Below are 25098 nucleotides of genomic sequence, written 5' to 3' on the forward strand. Positions count from 1 at the left end.
TTCCCCCGTTTGGGGTGTAAACTCACACGAAATAATTAGATAATTACACATGTAAAGGAATATAAGGGGATGTCGGACATTGTGTCTGTTTTGGAATGTCTTAACGAACGAGGGTTTTAACTACAGTTATGATAATCAAAAAATTTCTTTCATAGGAAATGAAGAATTGTATATACGAGTTTTGCCCCATGACACGTTCATTCAAACGTTTAAATACTTCTTTGTTATTTTCCATATAGATGTTTAACTCTAATGATAGTTATTTCACTAGATGTACAAACAAAAAATACGGGAACGTTTTACGTTACTCCCTTGATGTTACGAGTGAAGTAACGCAAACTAGAACAAAACAATGCCTAGTTGTTAGATGCACAGTGCAATGGGGCATTATGGTCGAGCGACCAGTGAGACAGAGAGAACTGACCACATACCGATCGCCGTAAATAAGTTCAAGCAGCGATAGCTTAAGGGTCAGCAATCGTCACTTCAACCTCTACACCGGGTTCCATGTTAATCGAGGTGATTTGTTTCACGATTTCCGATGGCGAGTGCAGATCGATGATACGCTTGTGGATGCGCATCTGCGAATAGAAAAAAAAAGAACATGCACAATTATAGCTTGTTTACTCTAATGACACATAAACTACAAAGTGAAAAGAATGTCCGAACCAAATGGAGACTTGAAAAATTATGGACCATTGATCAAGCACTATGACGTAGGACGGTTTAATCTGGGCCCGTTTTTCGAAAGTGCAGTTATTCGTGGTTTAAAAAACCCCTTAGCGTACACTTTGGTTTAAACTTGCCCGACCAAAGGTCACGAATGCTGTTAAACGTACCTGGAAACGATCCCAAGTCTTCGAACCTTCACCGCAAGGAGTCTTACGGGTCGTGATGCGGAGGATCTTGGTCGGCATGCGGACTGGACCCTGCGAAAGTAAAGTGAAGGCAATGAATATCGTCCATATATGACCCGATGCAGGAAGAAGGAACTTACCTTCACACGCAACTTCTGCTTCTTTGCCCCGGCGATCAGATCGGCACACACCTTTTCCAGGCTGCGCACATTCCGGGACGTCAGCGTGATGCGGATGCGATGTACGGTCGCAGTCTCGACGACCGGTTTCTCAATGTCCTTGGTAGCTACGGCGGCCTAAAACAGATAAATACAGCCACAATCAGCAAGTGAAATATCTATGACACGTGTATCAACACAAGCCTCCCGCGCTACATGGGTAACCTAACCTAGCATAATAACACGGCGGTGTTATCGTTTGAAAACCCCCTTATTACCGACGGAATCGGATTAATTTATGCACCATCCTGATCAGCACGAAACGCTACTTACCATGATAATCGTCAATTCTAGAGAAGAGTTTCCTGGTCGAGATAATCAAAACACGATTGACCAGCGCTGAACCAGTCCAAACCACTCTGTTGTACAACTTTTGACGAAATGGACGAGTGTGCGTTTTCACTGTATGAAGAGCTGTCATTGCGTTGGAAGCAACCGGCTAGCTTGAATGTTATCTGTTGGAAGTCAATTTTGCACGACGCGGAAGAGAGCTGTCCCGAAATAAGCTCTACAAACAGACAGCAGCCCCGAAACGCACACTTTGCTAAAGTCTTGTTCGGTTTATACACTCTAAAGTTTGCGTTTTGTGATGCCGCATTTTCTTTTTATACTTTTGAGGTCTGCATTCATGAAATCTAGTTCAGTAATGTTGTAAAAATTGCCAAATTACATGTTTGATGGTTTGAAATTAATATGAGTAGGATTTAATTAATCGATCATGAAAAAAAAACGATTTTTTTCGAATAAATTCAACATAACGCGCAACCCTGAACTGCTGGTGACAGTTGTCAGTTGTTCAGAAGCGCAGAGCGGACTTCCGGGCCAGAAGGGTAACAACTGTCAAATTCGGACTCCTCTCGCTCTTTTTCCGGGCATCTTTGATGTGCTAGTGGACACATTTCGTTGTGAACCCAAATAAAAATCGCTGTAAGTGTCGTATTAAATGAAGTAATTCCATCGAAATAGTGCTAAATCGATAGCCAAATAGTTGTCTGGTGTGAGGGAGATTGAAGTGTTGTATGCTGTGGTTGATTTTAATTTGAATAAGGACTATTTGTGTGCTGGCTGATGCGAATAGGTTTCCCGGTGGTTGATGTTGTCAGATGAGTGGTGGTAGAATGTTGATGACATGACACCAGCAACGGCGCCTTGACTCGGAGAGGCCGATACCGTGCTGCATGTCCTTTCGAGGATAAAAATGTCTCGCACATTGAATTGTGATGATTATGCAAAGTATATTGACGAATATGTTGTATTTCTCTTTCATTCCATTAGATGGTGTTCGGTTCCAAGGTGATCAAAGCCGGCAACGGCGAACCCGATGCGTTCGAGACGCAAATTGGCCAGGCTATCCTGGAGCTCGAAATGAACTCGGATCTCAAGCCGCAGCTGCGTGATTTGTACATCACCCGCGCCCGTGAGGTCGAGTTTAACAACAAGAAGGTAAGATGCACCTAGCAGCTTGCCACAGTTCCATATTCATTTTGGTTTTGGATATTTTTAGGCGATCATTATCTACGTGCCGGTGCCGAAACAGAAGGCGTTCCAGAAGGTTCAGACCCGGCTGGTGCGTGAATTGGAGAAGAAGTTCTCCGGCAAGCACGTCGTGTTCATTGCGGAGCGTCGTATTCTGCCCAAGCCAATGCGTGGTCGCCGGGACCCCAACAAGCAGAAGAGACCGCGCTCCCGAACCCTAACTGCCGTGTACGATGCCATCCTCGAGGATCTGGTGTTCCCCGCGGAGGTTGTCGGCAAGCGTATCCGTGTGAAACTCGACGGTTCCCAGCTGATCAAGGTGCACCTGGATAAGAACCAGCAGACTACCATCGAACACAAAGTGAGTATGAGAGTGTATACTGAGTGAGTAGTGCATTTGTTCTGTTGTAAGTGGAATGCTGCAGAATGCACATTTAATCACATTGATCAGATATGACCGAAGCGTTTTACCGGTTGTGCAAACAAATCTCTCGTTTGTCCTGGAGAAATATGCTACACGAAACATATAGTTCATGTGTGTGTCTATTTGTTTTCAAGATTAAAACCGCTAATGTGCCTTTTAATGCTTTGTAGGTTGATACGTTTGCGTCGGTGTACAAGAAGCTGACTGGCCGTGACGTTACGTTCGAATTCCCTGAGAACTACCTGTAAAATAAGAGGTCGCACTAGGATAGCCAGAGTCAGCAGCAGCAGCACTTGGTTTTGGAGTGTTTGTGCTACTACTTTACGTGGGAGATGAAGGAATAAGGGTGGACGCAGAAAAGCCGTTACTAATATCCATCAATAAAAACGTATGGATAGGGAAAATTAATACTGCAAGTGAGTTGATTTACAAACGGATTGAGAATAAGCTTTAAATTATTGAAGATTTACCAAAGAAGCAAAGTTCCGTTCCGCAATGAGGGGTCATTTCTACACAGTGAATCGTGGTAAGTGCAAGTTATTTATTCTTTCACAGTGCATCATAATATTAACGCAGTTATAAGGACAGTAAAACGTCGTATGTAGGACACAACAACGGTTGAAGATATTATTGTATCTATCTCGTCGATTTATCCTTAAAAATTGGCTTATTCGTATCATTTATCACTAAGGATTACAATAGCATAGATGCAATTCACATTGATTGGTAAATGTTTCTTTCTCCGTGCTGTAGAAAGGACATCTTACCCGGGATCTTGTTGAGTACTTTTGTAAGGCATTAAATTGCAAACAATCAAGTTTTTTTTTATTTTCACTATCACAGTGCAAATATTATAATGGCATGTGGACATAACGGTGGGATGGGATGGTTTAATGGCTCGAGCGGGGTCGATTTATAGCGACAAGGCCATTACAGTTGTATTAGAGATGGGTTGCAAGAGTTCCACTCCCAGTCACTCTAGTAACATAAACACCTCTAGGATACCAGAACAGATGAGTATCTCAGTCACCCCACGAGTGCGGATGCTGGCACTTGTCCTTCATTCCGTAAATCGTTGATTCGTGCGAAGTGGAAAGTGAAGCTCATTAATTTAAGGAACTATATAATCTATTGTTTACCGAGTTCTTCACGAATAACAATATGAGCTTTTCGCGTCTTGAAGCGCTCTGATGACTGCAACTATACCACATCCGAGAAGGAATGGCTGAAAGTTTTCAATTCTGAAAATCCCACTTGATATGGTCTCCATTTCAAAATTCGACTCTACAGTGCTACGCATTCGACGTTAACAGATTACCATGCTTTAAATGACCATTCAGAGTAAATGGCATCGACAGGAGTCGATAAATCTTCCTGATGAATGTATGATCAAGGGAGAGCTCTCGAAACCATTACCGCTTTGACTTGCTTGCCACAAACATGTTCTGACATCGTTATACTACGTAGTAGTAAAATACACCGAGGTTGTGGTCTCTTGTGACTGTTTTCGCCAGTAAATCTGAATCCTTCCCGTTGACATGAATTACACTATAAGACGGGACCCATAAGAGCGATATGCTACTTACTACATATTGAGCTTGTCAACTCCAACTTGTTGTATATCACAATACGTTTTAAATTTTAAAAAAGCATCATACCACAATGGCTTCAATCCCACTTATGCTGTTTGTATGGCTGCATCAATTAAAATAATTATTCGCTAGTCACGCTGAAACACCAATGCCAGTGGCCTTCTCCGACTAATACTGTTCCATTTTCTCTATATGGCCGTACTTGTTTTTTTAAATACCCTTTATATCTTTCGGGTGGCATTATGGTAGTGGCGCCAATCTTCACACGAACGGACCGGATCAAAATCCCATCGCGATCAATCCCCCGTACGCAGGACTTGACTATCCAGCTGCGGGTAAATAAAGTCACACAAAGCCAGAAATGACAGGCCTAGGTCTCTTGAGGTTGTTGTGCCGATAAAGAAGAAGTATAACTTTCGAGAAAATCGCTTCAAATAAATAAATCGTTTCTTAAAATCAAACGCTGTGTTTCATATTAGGAAAATCTCAAAACAAATAAAAAGATACAATATTGGTGTCATAGTTGATGTACATTGAAAATGGGTGGTAAACCCTATTGGGATTAAACAATAACGAGATATAAACCGCAAAAAGAAGATTGGAATGGAAATTATTACTTTATACTTAGAGTAATTAATAGGCGATATGAGCAACAACAAATACTTTAGATTCTAGAGCCATTTGGGTTTCTAAAAGTTTTATTCCCACAATTCCATTTCACCGCGATTTGATCCGATTGATGAAAAATTTAAATTTTATGATTGTTTCAAATTTACACACAGCACCATTTTTTACGAGTAGAAGTTTCCCTATGCTTACTGTCAGATGAAGCAGATTATCAATAAATGACAACAAACAGTTGAATCATCAAAGCAAGTCGCAGATTCGCACAGAGGATTTTTTCCGCCTAATTGCATTGTGCAAGGTCTCGGAAGTGAAATTTGATAAGCATCTCATATTAGCTATACGAAGAACCTGTTTGTGGAATTGAGCTGTATACGCATATGTTTGTGCAGAAATGAACGAATTGCACATCGATCATTACGGTGCCGTAATCATTTGTCCCTACAACAAGGCTCATGTTATTCCGGCTGCACGTATTCAACGTCATTTGTTCAAATGCAGACGCCAATACCCGAACGCAAAAATAGACATTTGCTGCTTCAACCGTGCACATCACGTCCCGCAGCAGGACTTGCAGCAGCATCAGAAAAACTGTCCCGACCGTGCACTAATTGAGGTATGCAAGTACGTCATCGACGACGGTACTGCCAGCTTGTACAAACCTTCACCGATGGATGATCAAGATCCGGTAGAGGCAGTTGCTACGCAACAGTACAAACAGCAAGATGAAAACTGGGATGATATGGATGCTCAACGGTACGATCCAGTGCAATATTGCATGGAAAATCCCGTCGTCCGTAAGACGACAGGGCACATGACGCCATCTGAGAAACGGAAATTCCGGGAGGAAGAACGCATTCGCATCAGTGAGTTAAACAAAGCTATGGAAAGCAAGGGTTCGACTTTACAAGAAGCATACAAGTAACACTGTACCGAAACTATTACATACGTTTGGTTTTTGTTTGTTTGATAATGAAATAAAATCATTTGACGATTTTCATTTGACTGCAATGCTTTAGTGAGTTATTTGCGATAGAAAAACAATTACTTCTTTTTTCGTGTTTATAAAAATAAGTTAATTGTTTTATACTTTTTTGTACCGTATGGTTGTATTACGTTCGATGAGGTAATAGAAGACGTTGGCAAGTTTGTAGATTGATAGTTTATCATCAGTCTCTGGCGATTGTTTGGGTTTTTTTCAGTTTGTTTAATTCGGCGCTTCTTCTGGACTATTTCACATTAACCAGAATAAATTCCTGTCGGCGAGTCGTATACTGTATACTGGGTTAGAGAGAGCTATTTCCATACAACGACAATCCCGGAATCGCTAGGAATTAAAATCCCCATACAAGGGATCACTTTTCCATATAACGATGATCCCGGATCGCTAGGGATCACAATCCCCATACAAGGCATCACCTTTTCCATGCAACGATGATTTCGGATCGCTAGGGATCACAATCCCCATACAAGGCATCACTTTTTCTATATAACGATGATCCCGGATCGCTAGGGATCACAATCCCCATACAAGGCATCACATTTCCCATGCAACGATGATCCCGGATCGCTAGGGATCAAAAGCGCTATTCAACAGTGATCCCGGATCATTTGATCCCATATTATAGGATTGGATCAGATTTTTCAAGCCTGGATCGGATCGGATCAACCGATCCACCTCTAACTTCTCATCACTACTATGTTCTTCAATTTACTGTAGTAAGCGTTTTTTTGTAAGATTACAAAATATGAGGGTTATAAATTTGTAATATTTTGTTACTTGGGTAGTTTTGTTAGATGACGCCATCTGTTGGAGAATAGCATCGTTACGATTTTCATGCTCGAATTCGGTTCCCGGCTCGAAATTCGGTTCGTACTACTTCGGTAAACTTCGACCATGTTCGGCATTCAAAAAGCCGTCCCACGAAGCAGTTCGGAAGTTGGCACGAAGCAAAAGATTGGCCGATTATGGGCCGGATAATCGGCCGGATAGCAGAATTGTCCGGTCCGTCGAGAGAGTGTAAATGGAAGGAAGAACAAACGAGGAAAGGGCCGTGCGGATGCCTGCCTCCAATTCACTCGCGACAACGGTGATGGAAGTGATCATGCACAACGGCTGTTTTCGGATGTTAATAGAACCAAAAATGCAACATTTTTTATATTATTTGATGCTCATTTTCTAGTGCAGCAATTGAAATTTTATTTCATTTATCATAAGAACACAATTGACATTGATTACAGCATATACGCATGGTAGTAGCAACATTTAGAAAAACTTTCCTATTTTAAGCACTTGTAATATTGCAAATACAAATACAAAACACTATTCAAGTTTCCTGTGTACTTTTGAATAGACAGCATAAATAAAAGTTGCTTGGCCGATTATATTTGATTTACTTACCATTTTAAGCCGATATCCTAGGGTAATCTAGAATAATACTAGAATGCTCCACATACGCATTTCTCTTCGACGCCGCTTTTACCAATTGCGATAGAGTTTATTACAGCAAAAAAAAAAAAACAGTCTCAGAAGAGCGAGAAGGTACAAAAAGCAGTACAATTTACGAAAGGGATAGATATAATATATTACCAAGAGCCGCTCAGCATGTGGAGTCAGCCGGCGTGAAACGCAGTGAAACTGTTACTTGCGGGGTAAAAATTGTTCCTTGGGAATTTGACATTTACTTGGAAGAAAAAAAACCTTCAAAACAAGGAAAGAAAAACCAGAAGGACGACGACGAAGCAGGGACAGAAAAGCAAGAAAAGTCAGCACTCCTCGGAAGGGGGTAGGAGTTTTTCCTGCTGCAGTTTTGTGAAAATTTGAGTGAAAATAGCGTGAACGGAAAGTAGAGTCGCATCCGCATCAATCCATCTTTCGGCGGCAATTGTTTTTCAAAGCACGCAAACCGTTAAATTTGGCCTCTCCATCAACATTTGCTGCTGTTGGTGTTTAGTTAGTTTATTTACCTTTTTTCCACTGGTCCCTGGCCAGGGCTTGATGTATTCGGTAGGGGTTTACCATCTCCTGCGGGATTCTGCTAGCGAAAAAACAGCCAAACACAAAATGCTACCGAACGGTTTGTTTTGAGCAAAAAGGTGATCGTTTTCCTTGTTTGTTGTACCTCTGCTGCAGTGGGTGTGTTGGTCTGGTGGTGGTACGGGGTTTTGCTTTGTGTCGTTCTTTACGCCGTGTTTTCACCCCACATCTTGTGTTGCTTTTCCTAACCGGGGTATGGAGACGCACAGTGGAAATGTACCTATTGCAACAATGCCAAGGTAATGTTATTGTTTTTTCTTCTATCTTACAAAAGAATAGTGTCGAACGAAATTGATGCTTTTTATTCCACTTTTCAGCTCGGTAGATGAGATAAAACAGGCGGAACATTTGCTACCGCAGACCAACGAGTCGTACCCAATACTGCAGGAAAGTTCCGCTGAGATTAAAGGCACCAAAGAACCACCCAGAAAATGTTTAATGTGTTTGTTACCCTTCGAGGAGCTGAGTTCGATCGGAACCGAATCGGCGGAGGAGTTAAAACGGATAGTGGATAATATTTATAAGATTGCCAAAATAGAGGTACGGTATTGCTGTTTGTATTACGACTGTTTACGTTGTACATCGTTGTAATCACTGTTCGGTTTTGCTACAGGTTAAACCAGCTGATGGGAAGATTGAACCCTTGTGTAATGGGTGTCGTGCGAAATTGGGCTATGATTATGATGAGGATGCGTACTTCGATATGTTAAGCCAGATGTACAACAGTGAAGCACAGTGTAAACCACCCACAATAACAATGCACAATGGCATACCGGTGCACGTGGCCGTACCGTGTGACGCAAATCCCGACTCACCGACATCGGGCCCCGGTGGACACTACATCGATGCCGCCTGTGGTACATTCGTTGTAACCGAGCTTGGCGTAGAAGCGCTGAATGCTGACAAGGATGAGCTGGTGTGTGCCATCTGTTCGAAAGCTTTCAATTTCAAGTCCACGCTCCGGTTGCACATCCGTAGTCACCATCAGACGGCTCCACGGGACACGATCGAGCTGCCAAAGCATCCACGCAAACCGCGCACGTATGAGTGTACCGAGTGCAACCTTAGTTTCAAGCTGAAGTACGACTTCGACAAGCACATCGGTAGCCACAAGAAGCCAAGCATGCACCAGTGCGAGGGCTGCTTCAAGCTGTTTAAACACAAATCCTACTATCTGATGCACCGGAACTTGAAACGTTGCAAGGCACAGTTTTCGATCGATCTGACCAATCCACTGGACCCGTTCTTGGCGAGGGATGTTCCGCAGGCCGTGGGAATGGATCTGCCACCAGTTGCACCTTCCACCGGTCGTCGGAAGAACGGTACGGCAAAAGATCGTACCAGCGGTTCACCTTCGCTCGGTTCCGTTTCACCATTTCCATTACAGTGCACCCCGGAATTGGGTTCCCTCACGGACTGTGGCATCAGGAATGCCAGCTAAGGTATTTTTTGCACCGTAAGTAAGACTTCCTGGCACATTCTGCGATTACAGTAGGGAGGTGCGAAACACGCATCTGTAGGGGTGCTTTGGCTTATGGAAAGAAAGGCTGCCCGATATCGGTTCCTAGAGGGTAACGTAGCTCTGTATTTGTACATAGATTAAGCGAATTGGTGATTCATTGCTTGCCGACTTTCACAATCTACTGCGTGGATAAGGCAGATACCATTTCTAAACAATAATGTTTTGTTCAGTGTCATGTAACGCAACCGTTCCAAAGAAATTAACCTTGCTTTAGTCGTTCGATGGCCATACAATTGCCAAGGAATTAGTCAGCTTGTGTTAGATTAAGTTAATGTTTCGATACCAAATCATTGAATCGATGAACAACAATTTAATGTGTAGCAAAGATAGGTATTTTGATTTTGTAACCCACCGTGAGGTTTTTATTTTATTTATACAGCAATCAGTTTTTTATTCGTTTGATCGTATCATTTCCCGTTAAGTTTGTGCGTAATTTATTTATTTCTTAATTTATTCGAACGAAAGCAATCAATTTCGCTAGTCGCTTTTTATGTTCACTTCGGTGTGCAGCAGAGACAAGTCAAGTGCTTTTCTCCGGTTGATTAGGGGAAAAGGACCACGACTTCTTTCATCTTAGTGTCTACGTTTGATATCACGTTTCTCGGTGTATTTGAATGAATGTACGAAGTGTGTTCACAAAGGGTGGACAATTTGCAAGCCCCATGTAGGCGTAAGGTAGAGATAATAAATGCGCAGCAGAAAATCATGAATTATGGCACGAACTGTCCATATCTATGTCAGTCAACTAATTTTATCAGACTTAGGGAGTAAGTATGAAGAGTGCCATGTGGGATAGACCACACGCGTTACATCAACTCTTTATCGTCTTTTAAAACGTAACGTGAATGAAGCAAATGTTATGATCCTGAGCAAACATCTCGCTCGTGTATCTGCGGATTCCTAGGGACAGGATAGAGTTCGTAACTTAAGCTAGTTGCTATTTATTTTAGTCAGTTGTGTGATAGCTAAACAGTGTCATCTTTGCTCTACCATGTTTCTTCCTACATGGCATAATAATATGACTTTTCTTACCAAAACCATGTTTCAAGAATTATTAAGAAACTTGTAGCTCAAATATAGCTTCGACGAGACAAGAAGGTGTCCCTAATGCCGGGGATGGGTGTAGCAATACGATCCCTTTCTGGGTGGGATGACCTATATTACGGTTGCAAATTGCTCACCATACGCCCGTGCGATTCGTGTTATTGTGATGAAGCTGGCATATACGAAGGAATTTACAAATTAAGACTATAGATGTATAAAAGCTTAAATGCGTAAGCATGGTAAGGAAGGGAACCGATTATTTTAGGAACAACAAAAAGAATACCAAATCGAATTAAAACGCGGAAAGATTTAATTTATATGTTTGAATAACCTTTCTCTTTGCATTCGGCGCTGAAACTGATGCGAAAGTTCTAGATGAGAAATAAACTAAGAATGACAACTCGTACCACATTCATTCAAAAGTAAACACTTGTTTTAATGAAACAAAATTATAAAATTCTCAAATATTGTTCTCCCCGAACGAAAAAGCTTCCAATTATTTATCATAAGTCCTTGAAATGGAAGGTGAAAATTTATCTTATTTATTTACTCTTTGTACCCTTACTTAATATATTTATCCATAAACTTCTTGTGGAAATCCGAACGCAAAGAATCATTTACGAACTGGTTCGACTTCTTTTCCGGCTCAGAACGGGCACAATTTTTAAACACGACATCATCATCCCAACGCCGTTTCACTTTCATTTCTGCTTTGGCGGTGGCAGAGTAGTTCAACAGTGGATTTCCCGACAATATGTTTTCCATCCGGATTCGTTCCTCTTCCTGCTGTTTGCTTCGTTCCTTTTTTGCCGTCTCAGCCGCACGCTCTTGCTTGATTTTGTTCAACTCGGCCAACAGTGCCGCCGTATCGTCCTCGTCCGAATCCGTGTCGGAGTTTTCGCTGTCCACTGGATCATCTGCGTCGAGGTTTTGTGGTACCTCCAGCTTCTGTCGCTTGGTGTTGCCACTCACATTGCCCGAACCTTGTTCTAAAGCGCGGCGTGCCGTCGGAACCGCCGATCCCTTGCCTTGTTTGCTATCCCGTTCACGCTTTTCCAGTTCCTCGCGGAAGTCCCGGTTGCGCAGCTCTTCGCTGGTGCTCTGTCCTTGGTCGCGGTACTTTAGCTTCGTGTGGCCTGGCAAATCGCGACTGCTATATTGTTTGGAGAGGGCACTCAGATCCTTCTCACCACGGCCACTACCGCCGCGTGCGGGATCAAACGTTGGACGTGCAGCGGTCGTCATCGTCGGTCGTTTGGTAAATTCTTTTTAATAGGGAACTATATCCAGCACACTTCAGTATTTTGATTGTGCCTACGAAAGTTGATGCGATTGTTTTGGGAGAATGACAAACAACGTTTAGTTTTCTTCTTTGTTCTGCTCCGTGTAAACGTCATTTGCGCTGTCAAATTGGGGTTTGAAGGCAGTCATTTGAATAGGGCTACGAAAAACCGTTGAGCTTAGCGCTCAACACAAAATTTTCAACAAGTTTACAACATGTAATGCATTCAATTTTATCAAAATCACTTTTGAATGAACCACAAAGGTAGGAATCTGTTACAGAAAATCGATGTAATTAAGTTTATCGTCACGTTTGAATAGCCAGGAAAGTCAACGTGCTGTGGTTTAGAGAAGACCGGAGCCAAAAGACCCATTAACGGATGAACGATGGAAAATGCATAATAACAGTGGGTAATTTGATTCTACTTTTGTTTTACTTATACAGTGGAGCGCCAATTATCCGGTTGCCATTTAACCAGATATCTGATTAACCGTGCAGTTCGAAAATGAAAGTTCTAAACGAAATTTGACATATTCCAGGCAACATCGTTGACGGAAGAAATGAAAGATCCAATTTCATTAGATAAAATGATCGCAAATTCGTTACAAAAACAACCACAAAACAATAAAACACGCAGGAAAAATATATTGAACACCAAAAAAGCCCGTCATACATTTTACGCTAATATTTATCATAAAAGATGTGCTTATTGTCCGTGTTTTCCAAATATCCAGTAACCTTCTTTTCCCGATGAGCTCGGATAATCGGCGCTCTACTGTATTGGTCTTATGCTTCTCTTTCCATCTTTAATTTGTGCACGTGGTTTTATTTGGTTTTTGTGGTTTTCATGTGTGCTTTTGGTTGCTTCGGTTGCTCACCGATATCAGCATGGAAGCGTCAAAGGATGATCAACCAGAACATGATCAACAGGATTAACGGCAATGAGAGGCAACGGCAATTGTTTTTTCCCGTATTTTTATGAGTATTCTAGGAAAAATGTCTTCGACAGCGATCATTACAGGCTAGACGAGTCATAACTACCAACAAAAATGAAGATCAATCAAGATGAAAGTTCATGACACAACTGGAACAAACTGGTAAAATCACTACCAAACATGGATAGTCGTTTGGGTTTTTATCAAGCTTTTCGCATTGAAAACATTTCCATTCATATCCGCACGATATATTAACAACAGCCAAGTAGCGAGTAGGTTGTCAATTAGCTGACTCAACGAGTGCCATCAGCTCGCAACACGGTGTGCCAACCAACTTCAACTAGCATTCGATGACTGTCGGCGCCGCATTGTCGCGAACGTAGCTTATTTTTATATGCGAGAACCTTTTTGCGTGCAGAAACTTATCCGTTGATAAGAGAGCAAGAGCTTGTAAAATATGGAATTACTACCGTCGTTGGAATAGTTTTCAAGTAGGAGTGCAGTTAGACGAAATTAGAGGTCGATATGTTAGCGCATCCGGTACCATCTTGTCGATAGACTCCAGACTTGCCAAACCCCAATACCAGGGCGCTAGTGTGACGGGTAGCCAAAGTTGATGTACCTGAACCAGTTGATGTTGAGAGGTCATCGTTCACAAATGGCGTACAGTTTTCGAAGCACCTGTGATAAGATAATCAAGAGAAAACACACGATACCATTTCTTGGTGCTTAATTTTTCTCACCCTTGTTATCGGATGTAGGTGTGCGAGTGTGTGCGGGTAAAGTTCTTTGGGTATTGAATGTAACTGATAAGCTTTCTTTTCTTGGCGAAAGGGCAATAGTGTTGTTTGGGCAATAGTTGCAATTGTGATTCTTCACATTCCAGTCATCTTGATCTGGAGCCACGCGTGCGGGCAAAGTGTTGTAATGTCTTGCGGCTAATGCAAGGTTGATCTTGCGAAAAGATAATAGTGAACCGCTCATAAATATCCCAACGTCAACGGTCAGTGTCGGTGGTCAGATTCCGGATATAGTCCCAACCCAGCCCCAACGTCGATGTCGATCATCTTCGGTTCGGAAATGAAAGCAATTTATTTGCTGTCGCTTGGTTTGATTTATTTGTGCAAACCCGCTACAAGCCTCGGTAGGTGTAAGCGTCGACCGTCTGCGGATGCGTTGTGCCACGTTAGTAGTACAACACGTTGACACACCATCAACAAGAACGTGAAAATCGGCAACACAATTGCAACGGGTGGCTTCAACGAGGTGTAATTCAATTTTTCAGAAGAACCAAACACTACGCTGGCCCCGGTGGAAAATTACAAAACCAATCCGTACTGTTTCCGGTTTACGTGGATGGGCCCGAAGTACAACAAGGACACACCGTACAAAAATCTGAGCTGCGACAACATCCTGAAGAAGGCGAAAGGCATCCCGTGTTTTCATCCGCTGGTCATAACGAGTGAGTATGCGGTCGTCTGTTCGTCTTGCACCTTGCGTGTGCATTCCACAAGGTTGCAGTTCAATTTTTTGGTGGTCACGAATTGGGTTTTGTTTGAACTCCTCGTGATATCGTTTTCTTTGCTGACTTTATATTTTGTGTATATGCCTCTTTTCGCTATCCTTCCTGGGTCTTGCAGACAACACTAACGTACCGGACACTAACTACATGTGGGAAGAGTATAAGGACAAACCGTCCCAAATTGCCTGCCGGCTAGTACGTGGTGAGGTGTGCGCACGGTACTCTTACCGCTACAATGGTGCAAGTAAGTGTCGACTACTTTGTTGCTCGCACTTGAAAAGCCTGCGGGCGTAGGGCATTGCGTCACACTTGTTCCGAGAGTCTAACTGTGGGTGTGGGTGAAATTTTCTTTCACAGTAGAAAACATAACCTACATGTGCGCGAAACTTAACGTGGACAATGAATCGTCTACCTCATCCAGCTGCTTCAAGGAGGACCGGCAAGGGCGAGAGATTGAGGTGTGCGTGTGCGAATCGGCCGCTGGACGTACGCCGTGCAACCGATCGGCAAATGTGCTAGCGGATAGTGTTCCTGTTGCGCCATTGATGCTGGTAGTAGCCATGATTCAGCTGTTACTAATAAAGTGCTTACAGTGGCGGTAGTGTATACACGATTTAAAACTCGTTTTTTTTTTAGATATTCTAGGAAGATTCTGTTCACTATTTCGCCGCCATATTGTAGTCATCAAGTTAATGTGTTGTTTTAAATGTTCATACAGTTCGAATTAGTGTCTGTGGTTGTGTCAGCGATAGTGATAACGATAGTGTGGTTGGAATGTGATTGACAACAAGTGTGAATCTGATACCATGAAGTGTTAGAAGAAGCCTCCGTTCAGGCAGAATAGTAGTAGATTTGACTAATTACATTTAGTATTTCCGTAATATTATTTATTTGGAATTCAAGATTTCATGGGATTTGGTTCCGGTCTAACTGTAAGTTTCTGAATCGATTTTGATATCACCGCACTAAAGGGACTCGAGTAGTTCGATAGTGTACTGTGAATGTTTTTACCGATCATCATAACGAATGCATTAAAAAAAAAGACAAACTTCATTATTCACACGAGTACCCTACCACCAAGAGGAGTACCCAGCAATGTTTTGTGTTTTGTATCTATCCTACTATGCATACAGTCTAAATTTGAAAATTAAATAAAACCAAGCCGCTACCAAAACAGAGAAGCAATTGTTCTCAAGGTTTTGTTTGAGCTGCATGCGTCACACCAAACTGAAGAAGTTTTACAAACTACAATCTCCTTGTGTTCACCATATACGGTCGATCTGACTACTTGTATGTCTTCTTCTATCTAAAGAAAGGCCAGAGTGCCAAGTAGCAGTCGTATCCTACCCACTACCTCAGCGAACGCTGCGATAGTAGACTTAATCGTAGAGTGCAGCACAACCTAAAGATGAAATTCGAAGACAAAGTGATGCCTGCGGTCCTTAGAATATGGAACCGTTTACAACCAGTGAAGAAGTACTTGGACTAGATGGACCTTATTTTGTGGGAATGGTTGTCAAAAGAAGAAGAAGTAAGAATTACTTCGAAAATGGTAAATTATAACGTTTTAACGAGACCACCAACCATCCCGGGTTGGCGAAACTTGGGGATAGCATTTTTTTTTGACAAACCTCATTCAAAGAGGCAAATTCAATAACTTTGAGGACAACACGGAGTGACATTTCATAGCCAATATCGCGAAAAAGCGACATTAGGTGCTCCCCTTTTGTTGCGTTAGCTAAGGTTCTGGTCAGTTGGCGTATGGTCGACCGATAGGGCTTAGCATTACAAGAGGCAAATGAAGCTGCCCAGCTCAAAGCCTCTATAAGAACAATAAAGAACAGGGCTTAGCAGCATTTTTTCCAGAATGCTTGTTGTTGTGTTGCTAATACAACATTTTATTCTCTACAATTAAAAGTTACAATTACAATTAATGATATTTATAATGTCCGCAGAAACGACATCAGGCGGCCATCTCCTGTCGCCTGTGAGTGGCTCAAGCGTAATAGCCACGCACTAGAATATCTTTAACATTTACTAAACATAGAATTCAAGTGAACTTTACGGCATTCAATTATCCTTTGAAGTTTTTAAATGCAAACGTTATACAAGTTTTGATATCATGCATCAGATTATATGACGATAGTTAGCGAAGTTAGAGTTATTCTGAACACTTCGAAACTGGTCCACACTGGATAGGATGGATGCTATGCAAGTAGGCAATACAGTATCGTGACAGTATCAACGCTGTGGCAAAAAGTCTCAGCGCGAAGATAAATTCATCCACCTCAACCTTATGACACGAGGAATTGTGATGCACCATAGATGAATATCTTCATGTTTGTGTGAGAGTGTTGAGCCCAACATACAGCAGCATCAAACCACGGACCACACGGATGGACAGTTCGAGCGTTCGAAAAAGGCACATCACACATTTTCCGCTGACATTAGCAAATTAATGACCGGTTCGGTTTGACTGCCAGCGTCGGTGCATAGCCAGTATACGGCGCAAAATCGTTTTTCCTAGGATGAAACAGCGGACTTGTGGCGGTTTGTTCGAAAAACGACAAGTTCCAAACTTAAACCGCAACTCGGAACGTTTGGAAGGGGGGGTTGACTGCCACTACCACCGAATTTGGCGTTGCTTATGATGTGCATGTGACGGCTGTGTAAAGGTTTCATCATTTTTGCCGAGTTTGCAGAAACATCGTGGTTGTGTGGATCGTGGTTCCAGGACATCTCAGCCTATTGCCGTACGCCATCGGGAGCCCTGAACGCCTTCCAGTTGGTGGTGGCAGACGTTATGGAAGCGAGCTTTTTGCTATGGTAACGGTTTGAGAACGCGGTACCGAAAAGGCCCCATATTTTCCTGCAGAGGACTCTAGTTGCACAAGGAAGCAACGTTGGAGGTGATGTTTGTGATGCGAAACCGCCGGGAGAGGCTTTGGAATTCTCATTTCATATGCGGCAGTGTTATTTGATACGAGCGTTTGGCATTATTGAATTTTCCATCTTTCCCCCCTTGCGAATCGGATGCGGCAGGCGAAATGATGGCTATAGACATTCGGCACTTTCCGCTGCACCGATACACCGTTTATGCAAATAACGTAAAACGCATTTGCGCGTGCATTCCGCCATTTGCTCACGGTTGGAATATACATTTTCAATAAACACCGGTCCGTTTGCCATTAGAATAAATGTATGATTTTCTGCAGATTGTGCTATTCTATGCGCACGACACACGCACGCAGCAAGAATTCCGGAAATCGGTCGCATTCTTTGCAGTCGTTGCCCGCAAACGCGTGTGTCTCACTTACTGATCCAATTAGCGATTGACAGACGGCTCGGTGCGGTTCGTTTTATGGTGCCAGATTTTTTATACATCCTTAAATGTTGCAAAATGGCGGCATTTTTCCTGGTGCTTTTGCACAATGCATTGCCAATAAAAGCAAACACAAACCACTTGTGCAGTGATGACCGAGTAAACGGCAAGATGGCAAGATTTTGTTAGGGTCCGCAAGATTTAATGCACGGCTACCTTAATCTAGATCGATCGAAGGCTTCAAGAAGCTTGCTCAAGCGCTTCGCTCGGACCGTGTATCAGATAAGAAGCGATTTTACAGCCGACCATGAGTAAGCACTCGAAACGCTTTATAGCCTGCGACAAATGCGGACAGGACACTGGTAACGGCTGTGATGCCTCAATTTGTCAACACGAAAATGGTCGCTGCCAGTCGGTTCTCGGTTGGCATTCGGTCGGCTGCAACGTGCCGGTAGTGCTTATCTCGATTGATGTAGTGCAGCAGAGCAAGTGCTGCTTTGTGTGCTGCGTGTGTACTTTATATAAGCATCCCAATGCCATCGGCGACTACTGGTGACCATTTTCGTGCACACTCTCCACAATACACGGACTCCGCAAAGCGCTCCCAGTGAGGCTGCAAATTGGCTCGGGGTTTCTTTTCTACTGATTCACAATGGTTTGGCGTTGGTTATTTTTTTTAGTATCGCTCGAAGCTCGATAACATGCTTCCCCTCAACATGAGCTTCCTTGTTCGGTGAGGTCTTGCATGCAGTGCCATACAGCGGTAACAGTTTTACATGGTTTGTACATTTATATTGTCCCAGGCTGTGGTAAAAAAAACAAGAACTTTCACCTCTTTTCTCTGCAGTGATGTGGAGCTTTATGGCGGGAAAAAAATTCCATCCTGAAATGTTCGTTCGATCGTGTTCCCCTAAATTGGAATAAAAAAGGCCCAAAAAGGCCGTATAGCCAAGCTGGAGCAGGGTAAAACTTGCTGGAGTAAGCGGATGCTTAAGGAGTTCCCATTCCGTCGACTGTAGTCGTTTTGTAAAAATTGGTCAAGTGAAAAACACCAATGAAATGGGGTTTCGGAGATGCATACGAAATGGCGTAAGGATATGTGTTGGGCTGAACAAAAAAAAGTATGCATATCCTCCAAAGTTCCGACGTACCGGCAGCACGAATCCGGAAATGCTTTGGCAAGTAAATGCAAACATTCAAATGATGATAGTTGTACGTTCTTCGCTTTCTGCCGTTCAATGTCATTTTCTTTTTCTTCTGATCTATTTTGTAGTCACTGCTAAAACTCTCGAGGACATCCTAGGGTCAGCATAGAGCAGGATATTTTTAGCGATGGCAAAGCGGGGTACCACGGGGCTGAAATGCACCGACCGAACAGCGTTGGAACGTAACGATGTCCTTTTTGGCGTGCAATCGGCATAGTGATGAGCGCTGTTCCACTCCAGTACATTTGCTGTGGAACACTTTCCAGACATGTTGCGTCCCTCGCCAACACACCGGAACGGTGTCGTCGAAACATTTCCGAGCGTGACCAAGCGCATTTGGCATTTGTGTTGCCCATTCCCATCACGTTCGTTACACGTGAAGAACCAGCGGAATGAGACAAAAAAATAAAACATCTCTCCCCCCCCCCCCCCCCATACACACACTGGCTTATGGAAAATAGGGATCTCTATTGAGAATCTTCGCTGGGAACAAAATCATTCAACGATGGGATGTGCAAGGCGGTCCATTGATGTCACCTACACCGCATACACACGCACCCAGTTCGAACGGAGGCAGGCAATTGAATCCCCAGTCTACCGAATGGAGGCAAATTTGTGTCCACAGCATTGACGTTAGAGCCCAACTTCGGTGACTACTGTGACACTGAACCTCGGGGGAGTGGAACCAATGTCACCAAGACGTGCGGACAGTTTGCTGAACAATTTTTCTCAATGTACCGGTGTGGACGTGATTTGTTGCCGGTTCGTTTCAAATGCATGATGTCAGCAATGGTGCTGTGTCATTTGTATCAATTTTTCCTCCCCGTGTTTTGTTCCCATCGGGGGCAAGCACGCGCCAGTAGCTTTACGCTAGCGGGGTGAAAGGGTGAACGAAACATCATTTATTCAAGATCACATCTCAGCAGGCGGCATTAAAGCACACAAGGATGGCACTAGAAGCGTGGTTTAGTGAGAAGCTTTTTTAAATGAAAAGCAAAATTCTATCGCACTTCAGAGCAGAGGTTTTAGCAAAGATTGGCAGGTACAGAGCCTTATCGGGTATGCTTAATTAATTTTAACGAATTAATTTAATCCCATGCTAATGATAATGGAACCAACATCGGTTCTTTTCTGCTCCTGGTTTTGTTCCACCGGTAGCAGCAAAGAGTGCTATGGATATCGCGTAAAAGCCTTACGAAATTGGGAAGATTTCGACTTTGAAGGTTGTCGCCAAGACAGTCTTATTCATCCTATTAATATCTCGTTCAAAACATCGGAGCAGAAGTGTCGTTGAACACTTGAACAAATCTTTTTCCACAAGGCACCTTAGCATGTGGATTCATTTTTTTTTACTTGCGGTGTTGCGTTGAAGTGTAATATAATTAAAGGTAAAGTAGAAACTCGTGTCGGGCACGTTCTATAGTCCTCTGCAAGGATTGTAAAGCTTAAAATGACGCCGATAACCATGCTTTCTCCACAATCGGGTCGCTAAGGATGGACGCATGGATTGTCTTATCTTTTTCCTACCATCACAACACATCCGGACAGTAAAACCCGAACGTTATTTATCGTTTCAATTTGCTGGTTAATGGTATGGTTAAGGACAACGTCTACCTCCCGTCCGTGTGCTAGCTGTCACCCAACAGCTATGGCCGGCCTTTCTTAACGTGTGGTGGAATCTCTTCCCGTGGAGCAAGTTAGTTCGTAAAATTTTAATTAGCATCCGATCATAAAGTACGACTGATGGGCCAACGGAAATGCGTGCTGAAGGTGGTCGTGTTCCTTGGTTTGCGTTTGTTGCAATAAATTTCATCCACTTACGGGGCGGGGCGTAATGGTGGCCCGTGTAATGCTTGGCACCTGGCAGAAGATGGCAACAATTTTCACGATGAATATAAGCGATCCGTCCGTTAACCTGTCCGCTCGGCGTACGTATATGGTGTATGACGGCACCTAGTGAAGATTTTCCGACGCTAATGCTTGGTAAATATTCTCCTCTATTGTCCATCGCAACCGTTCGCCCGATGAAAGAAGCCCCCATTGCAGCGGGGTTTACGCAAAAGGGATGTTTGATAATAGATTATCCCATAACTTGGCCCGAAAATGGCGAGCGTTGGCTAGAGACTATACTTAGCATATGTTTTGTCTGCAGCTTGTCCGGCGCGTTTCGTGAAACACACTCTTTCCGAAAGCAAAATGGCGGTTGCCCCGGTGCAGGGAAGCTGATGATGGTTTAGATGCACCGGAATGTGGGTACACCTTCTCGGTATGCATAATCGAGTGCAGCGGCATCCGCTTCCGTCCGTGTGGCCATATGGTGTGGCTTACATTACGATACTTCTTGACGGAAGGCGGCCCGGTTTCGGTTTGTCCCTGTAAGGAAGAATACCGGCCATAGACCGCTTGAGAGGACGTTCCATTCTAACACAGACAGCAAGCACGTACCGGTACGCGAAAGGAAAGGAACGGGAAAGGATCTAAAGTTTTGCCGAGCAGACCAATCTACTAGTTAACGCTTTGGTGCGGAAGGTTTTTAGCGTCTCTTTGTGAAAGGCACGGTACAAGTAACGCACAGGCAATGTAGGTGAAGTTTGTACTGGTGCAAGAACACCTGGAACGGTTCGGGTGGTTCACTTTGGGTGACGTTTCCAAACTTCCGTGCCCTTCCGTGTGCCCATCAAAAGCCAAACATAAAACATTCATTATGGCAATGGACAAACATCACTATCTTAAACACCTTACCTCTTGTCACCGTGGTAAGGTGTGAGTACTATTGGTGAACCGTTTGATAAGTGCTGGAGATACTGCACTATCGATATTTTTCGAGGGTTTCAGATGAGAAGTTTTATTTTTGTATTTAAAATTTATGACAATTTCTTGTGTAGTTTGAAGAGTATCAATGTTTCTTGAGATTCGCCATGAATATGAATTTTTCGCAAAGCGTTGTTCACACCATGAATCGACACTTAAAAGATTAACATTGATTTGATTGGTACGCTTCATTTTAATCAATTTAATTTTTGAGGGTTACCGGATGGAAGCTAAGTTTTACAGATAAAATTTTAAAAATTATTAAACCTGTGCACAGGCTTAAAAACGGTAAAAAGTTACCATAAATGAAAGCGCTTATAATATTTCGTCGTTGCAGTGTTAATATTTCTTAGAAGATTTATACACACATGAATTAATCATATGGTTGGATAGTCTAGCATTGGCTTAAATAGTATAATTTATCAGACGTTTACCTTGTTTTTTTATTTTTTTTTTATTTTCATGTTACTAATTTACCAGAAGCTTCCAATTCGTACATATTGCTGAAACTACTGAGTATTTTAGCAGAAATCATTAGCTAACAATACATGAAATATTTCAAAGTTTTAACAAGGAAGCTTTAATTTTATATATTTGTGAGTATAATAAGGGATATTTGTGATTGCTGTGACACGGGTTGGCCGTTCTTCAGTGCATGAAAACAAACGATTCGTAATTGTGTGGAAATAAATGAATATTTACGAAATTTTCAAGATATTCCAAATTAACTTATCAACTAGCAACTCCTCAATATAGGGGTTTATCTGCTTTCCACCACCCGAACCTCATCTTATACATGGAGCCAACGGGTGTATTAACCCAAAAACACAGTTTAACACAAACGATGTTTTATCCTTTAAGGCATGGGTAAGTATCATCGTACCTGCAAAGGTGGCGTCAACCAGGTGAGTGAGTGTGCTGGGGATGCAATCACCTTTACGCTACACCCTAAAACCAAAAACACAACACTGTGTGATACGTGTAGAATGTAGGATGTGTTTGGAAGACCGTTTTAACTTTTATTTATAATTAGTTTTTTGATTTGCACTCCCCAGAGGTGAATCTCGGTCTGCATTTTGGGACGTGTGAGGTTAGAAATAGTTGTGGGCCCTTTTTTTAAGCGCACAATGGATACCCTGCTGCAGCGTAGTTAGACTACATATGGAATGCTTAGACAAATATGGCACACTTTGCGCACTTATCGGTAAAATCTAAACACACTTTCGACAGAGGCAAACTTTTACCACCGGCTTTGTGAGTGTGGGCAGGGTAAAAGGACATCTTTAAACCAAATGGCTGTACAGGCAGCCGTTAGCCACTTAGACCGTCTGATGTTTGATGCGATGGGATGGTGACCAGCTTCTTTCAAGTTAGCATAGAACTTACCCATGCGTACTACCTATGCTGGGAAAGGCCTGGAGATGAGTGGGAGATGAAATAGTGTATTTAATACACGTGTGGCACCTGTTTGTATGTACTACTGGGCGGGAAGCAAGAAGACTGTATCGTGGTTAGTACTATTCAATTAAATGAAATGGTGTTCTTAATAGCGAGCCATTTGAAAGGTCAGCTTTTTAGGAAAAATCTACCAAAAGCTAAATAGAAAAAAGTTCCTAGATAGGATAAACGGGTACATAGGGTTTTTATCTACGAAAATTTTGTTTTAAATGTCAGAAAATGTTGGCAACTATGAACTAATTAAATGCATCATTTTGAGGATAAAACTTCCTGTTGCTTAAATGTTTTTGAATGCGAATGGATTTGGTTGAATATCCATACCATAAATGTATTCTATGCCACTACTAGATAACCTTGATACTACGCCTAAGAGACGTTATAATTATAATAAATAAATAAATACTAGATAATCTTTGCGTGGTAGACTGCGTTTATCATTCCAATACTAGCAATTCTCGGATGTTCCAATGTTTATAATTCACTATTTCGCTGTGATTATTTGAGACATGCATGAAGCCTAAGATTATGGCCACTGTTTAGTTTCAGTCTATCTTCGTTAGGTGTTTAATTGTACCTGGTACAAATTAAATTGTTAATCTTAGTTATAAATTACTCTCATTCTGTATTTATCATTCGTTTTCATACTTAAGGAATATTGGTGTAAGATTTGCGTGCCTGTTTTTTTTACTGTCTTTTTATTATCGTTTTATTTGTTTTTGAAAGATAGTTCGGCGATAAGATAACTGTGTAGTCTTTACTTGGCGATGATACAAGAAAGATTTTTTTGTCTACAATAATACATCTAGAAATGAAATATATCTATTGAAAAATGTTTTTCTCCTTAGTCTAGATCACGGGTCTCCAAACTACGGCCATGCATGCGGCCCTCCAGAGTCTTTAATGAGGCTCGCGACACTTTAGCTAATGTTATTATCATAAGAGAATGTGAAGTTATCATTTTTTTTAATTCAAATATTATTTACTGTTATGTTTTGTAAAATTCAACACTAGAAATTACGATAAAAGATCGCCTTGAGCCAAACATCTTTGTAAACGACCCGCAAGTTAATAAGTAAGCGGCCCCAACGTTACGGTAGTTTCAACCTATGCGGCCCGCAGGCGTAAAAAGTTTGGAGACTGGATTTTAGCTGCTGTATACGCATTTGCATCGAATTATTTCGAAAATATACCATATTTTTATTTTTTTTCTTGTGCATGTTGTAGGTTCAGCAAAGCTAATACTTATTTTGTAAGGTTATTTCTAGAGCATTGTTGTGAAAAAAGAAACCAATCGGTGCAATGAAAATAATACTCAAAGTCAAAATACACGAAATTTCGCTTCAAATCCATTAGAATTATATGACAGGAGATACCAAACTGTAAAAGAAAATATTATGTTATTTAATGTTTATGTTATGTTTTTAAATTGGTTAACCTTTAAACTAGTAATTTTTACAGACTCTTTTTAACATGAGAATATGCATTCAAAACAATGAATTTTCGTTATATGAAACGTTTTTCCATCTCAGCGGCCAAACAATATATAATTGTGTGGATTTGCGGTGCATTCTTGGTCGATTATTGGCGATAGAAATATCACTAGAAACATCAGCAAGGCATGCTGCAATGAGATCACCATAGAAGGGTGTTATGGGAAAGTTAGACAAAAAAGATAGTGTAAATAAAAACAGGGTTAGACAAGGGTTCCGAGTACGAAAATCAATCAATCGAAGCAATCCAATTCAACGTAAAATCAAACGCATGGTAAA

At 42.0% G+C, this 25098-nt stretch overlaps 6 protein-coding genes across 6 annotated transcripts; 4 read left to right on the forward strand and 2 right to left on the reverse strand.

Moving 5' to 3' along the window:
• Positions 1-464: 464 nt before the first annotated feature.
• On the reverse strand, positions 465-1496 carry LOC128718349 (40S ribosomal protein S20). The gene is given in 4 exon segments (XM_053811978.1): positions 465-581; positions 840-929; positions 998-1194; positions 1349-1496. Coding segments are annotated over 4 exon segments (552 nt in total).
• Positions 1497-1913: 417 nt separating this feature from the next.
• LOC128708058 (40S ribosomal protein S7) lies at positions 1914-3307 on the forward strand. Its single transcript, XM_053803016.1, has 4 exons — positions 1914-2002; positions 2351-2518; positions 2580-2912; positions 3146-3307. Exons 2-4 carry the CDS (start codon positions 2351-2353, stop codon positions 3221-3223), a joined length of 579 nt encoding a protein of 192 aa, XP_053658991.1. The 5' UTR covers positions 1914-2002; the 3' UTR covers positions 3224-3307.
• A 2278-nt stretch (positions 3308-5585) lies between these two features.
• LOC128718350 (gametocyte-specific factor 1 homolog) lies at positions 5586-6116 on the forward strand. Its single transcript, XM_053811979.1, has one exon. It carries the CDS (start codon positions 5586-5588, stop codon positions 6114-6116), a length of 531 nt encoding a protein of 176 aa, XP_053667954.1.
• Positions 6117-8423: 2307 nt separating this feature from the next.
• LOC128709014 (zinc finger protein 649-like) lies at positions 8424-9669 on the forward strand. Its single transcript, XM_053803998.1, has 3 exons — positions 8424-8467; positions 8546-8768; positions 8842-9669. Exons 1-3 carry the CDS (start codon positions 8424-8426, stop codon positions 9667-9669), a joined length of 1095 nt encoding a protein of 364 aa, XP_053659973.1.
• A 1686-nt stretch (positions 9670-11355) lies between these two features.
• LOC128707535 (protein CWC15 homolog) lies at positions 11356-12039 on the reverse strand. The gene has a single exon (XM_053802491.1). The coding sequence runs from the start codon at positions 12037-12039 to the stop codon at positions 11356-11358; it is 684 nt and encodes a 227-aa protein (XP_053658466.1).
• A 2028-nt stretch (positions 12040-14067) lies between these two features.
• On the forward strand, positions 14068-15135 carry LOC128708841 (uncharacterized). Its single transcript, XM_053803821.1, has 4 exons — positions 14068-14155; positions 14297-14473; positions 14652-14777; positions 14891-15135. Exons 1-4 carry the CDS (start codon positions 14068-14070, stop codon positions 15133-15135), a joined length of 636 nt encoding a protein of 211 aa, XP_053659796.1.
• The last annotated feature ends 9963 nt before the right edge of the window (positions 15136-25098 follow it).

Source organism: Anopheles marshallii, chromosome 2, assembly GCF_943734725.1.
Source record: "Anopheles marshallii chromosome 2, idAnoMarsDA_429_01, whole genome shotgun sequence".
NCBI classification, from domain to species: domain Eukaryota; kingdom Metazoa; phylum Arthropoda; class Insecta; order Diptera; family Culicidae; genus Anopheles; species Anopheles marshallii.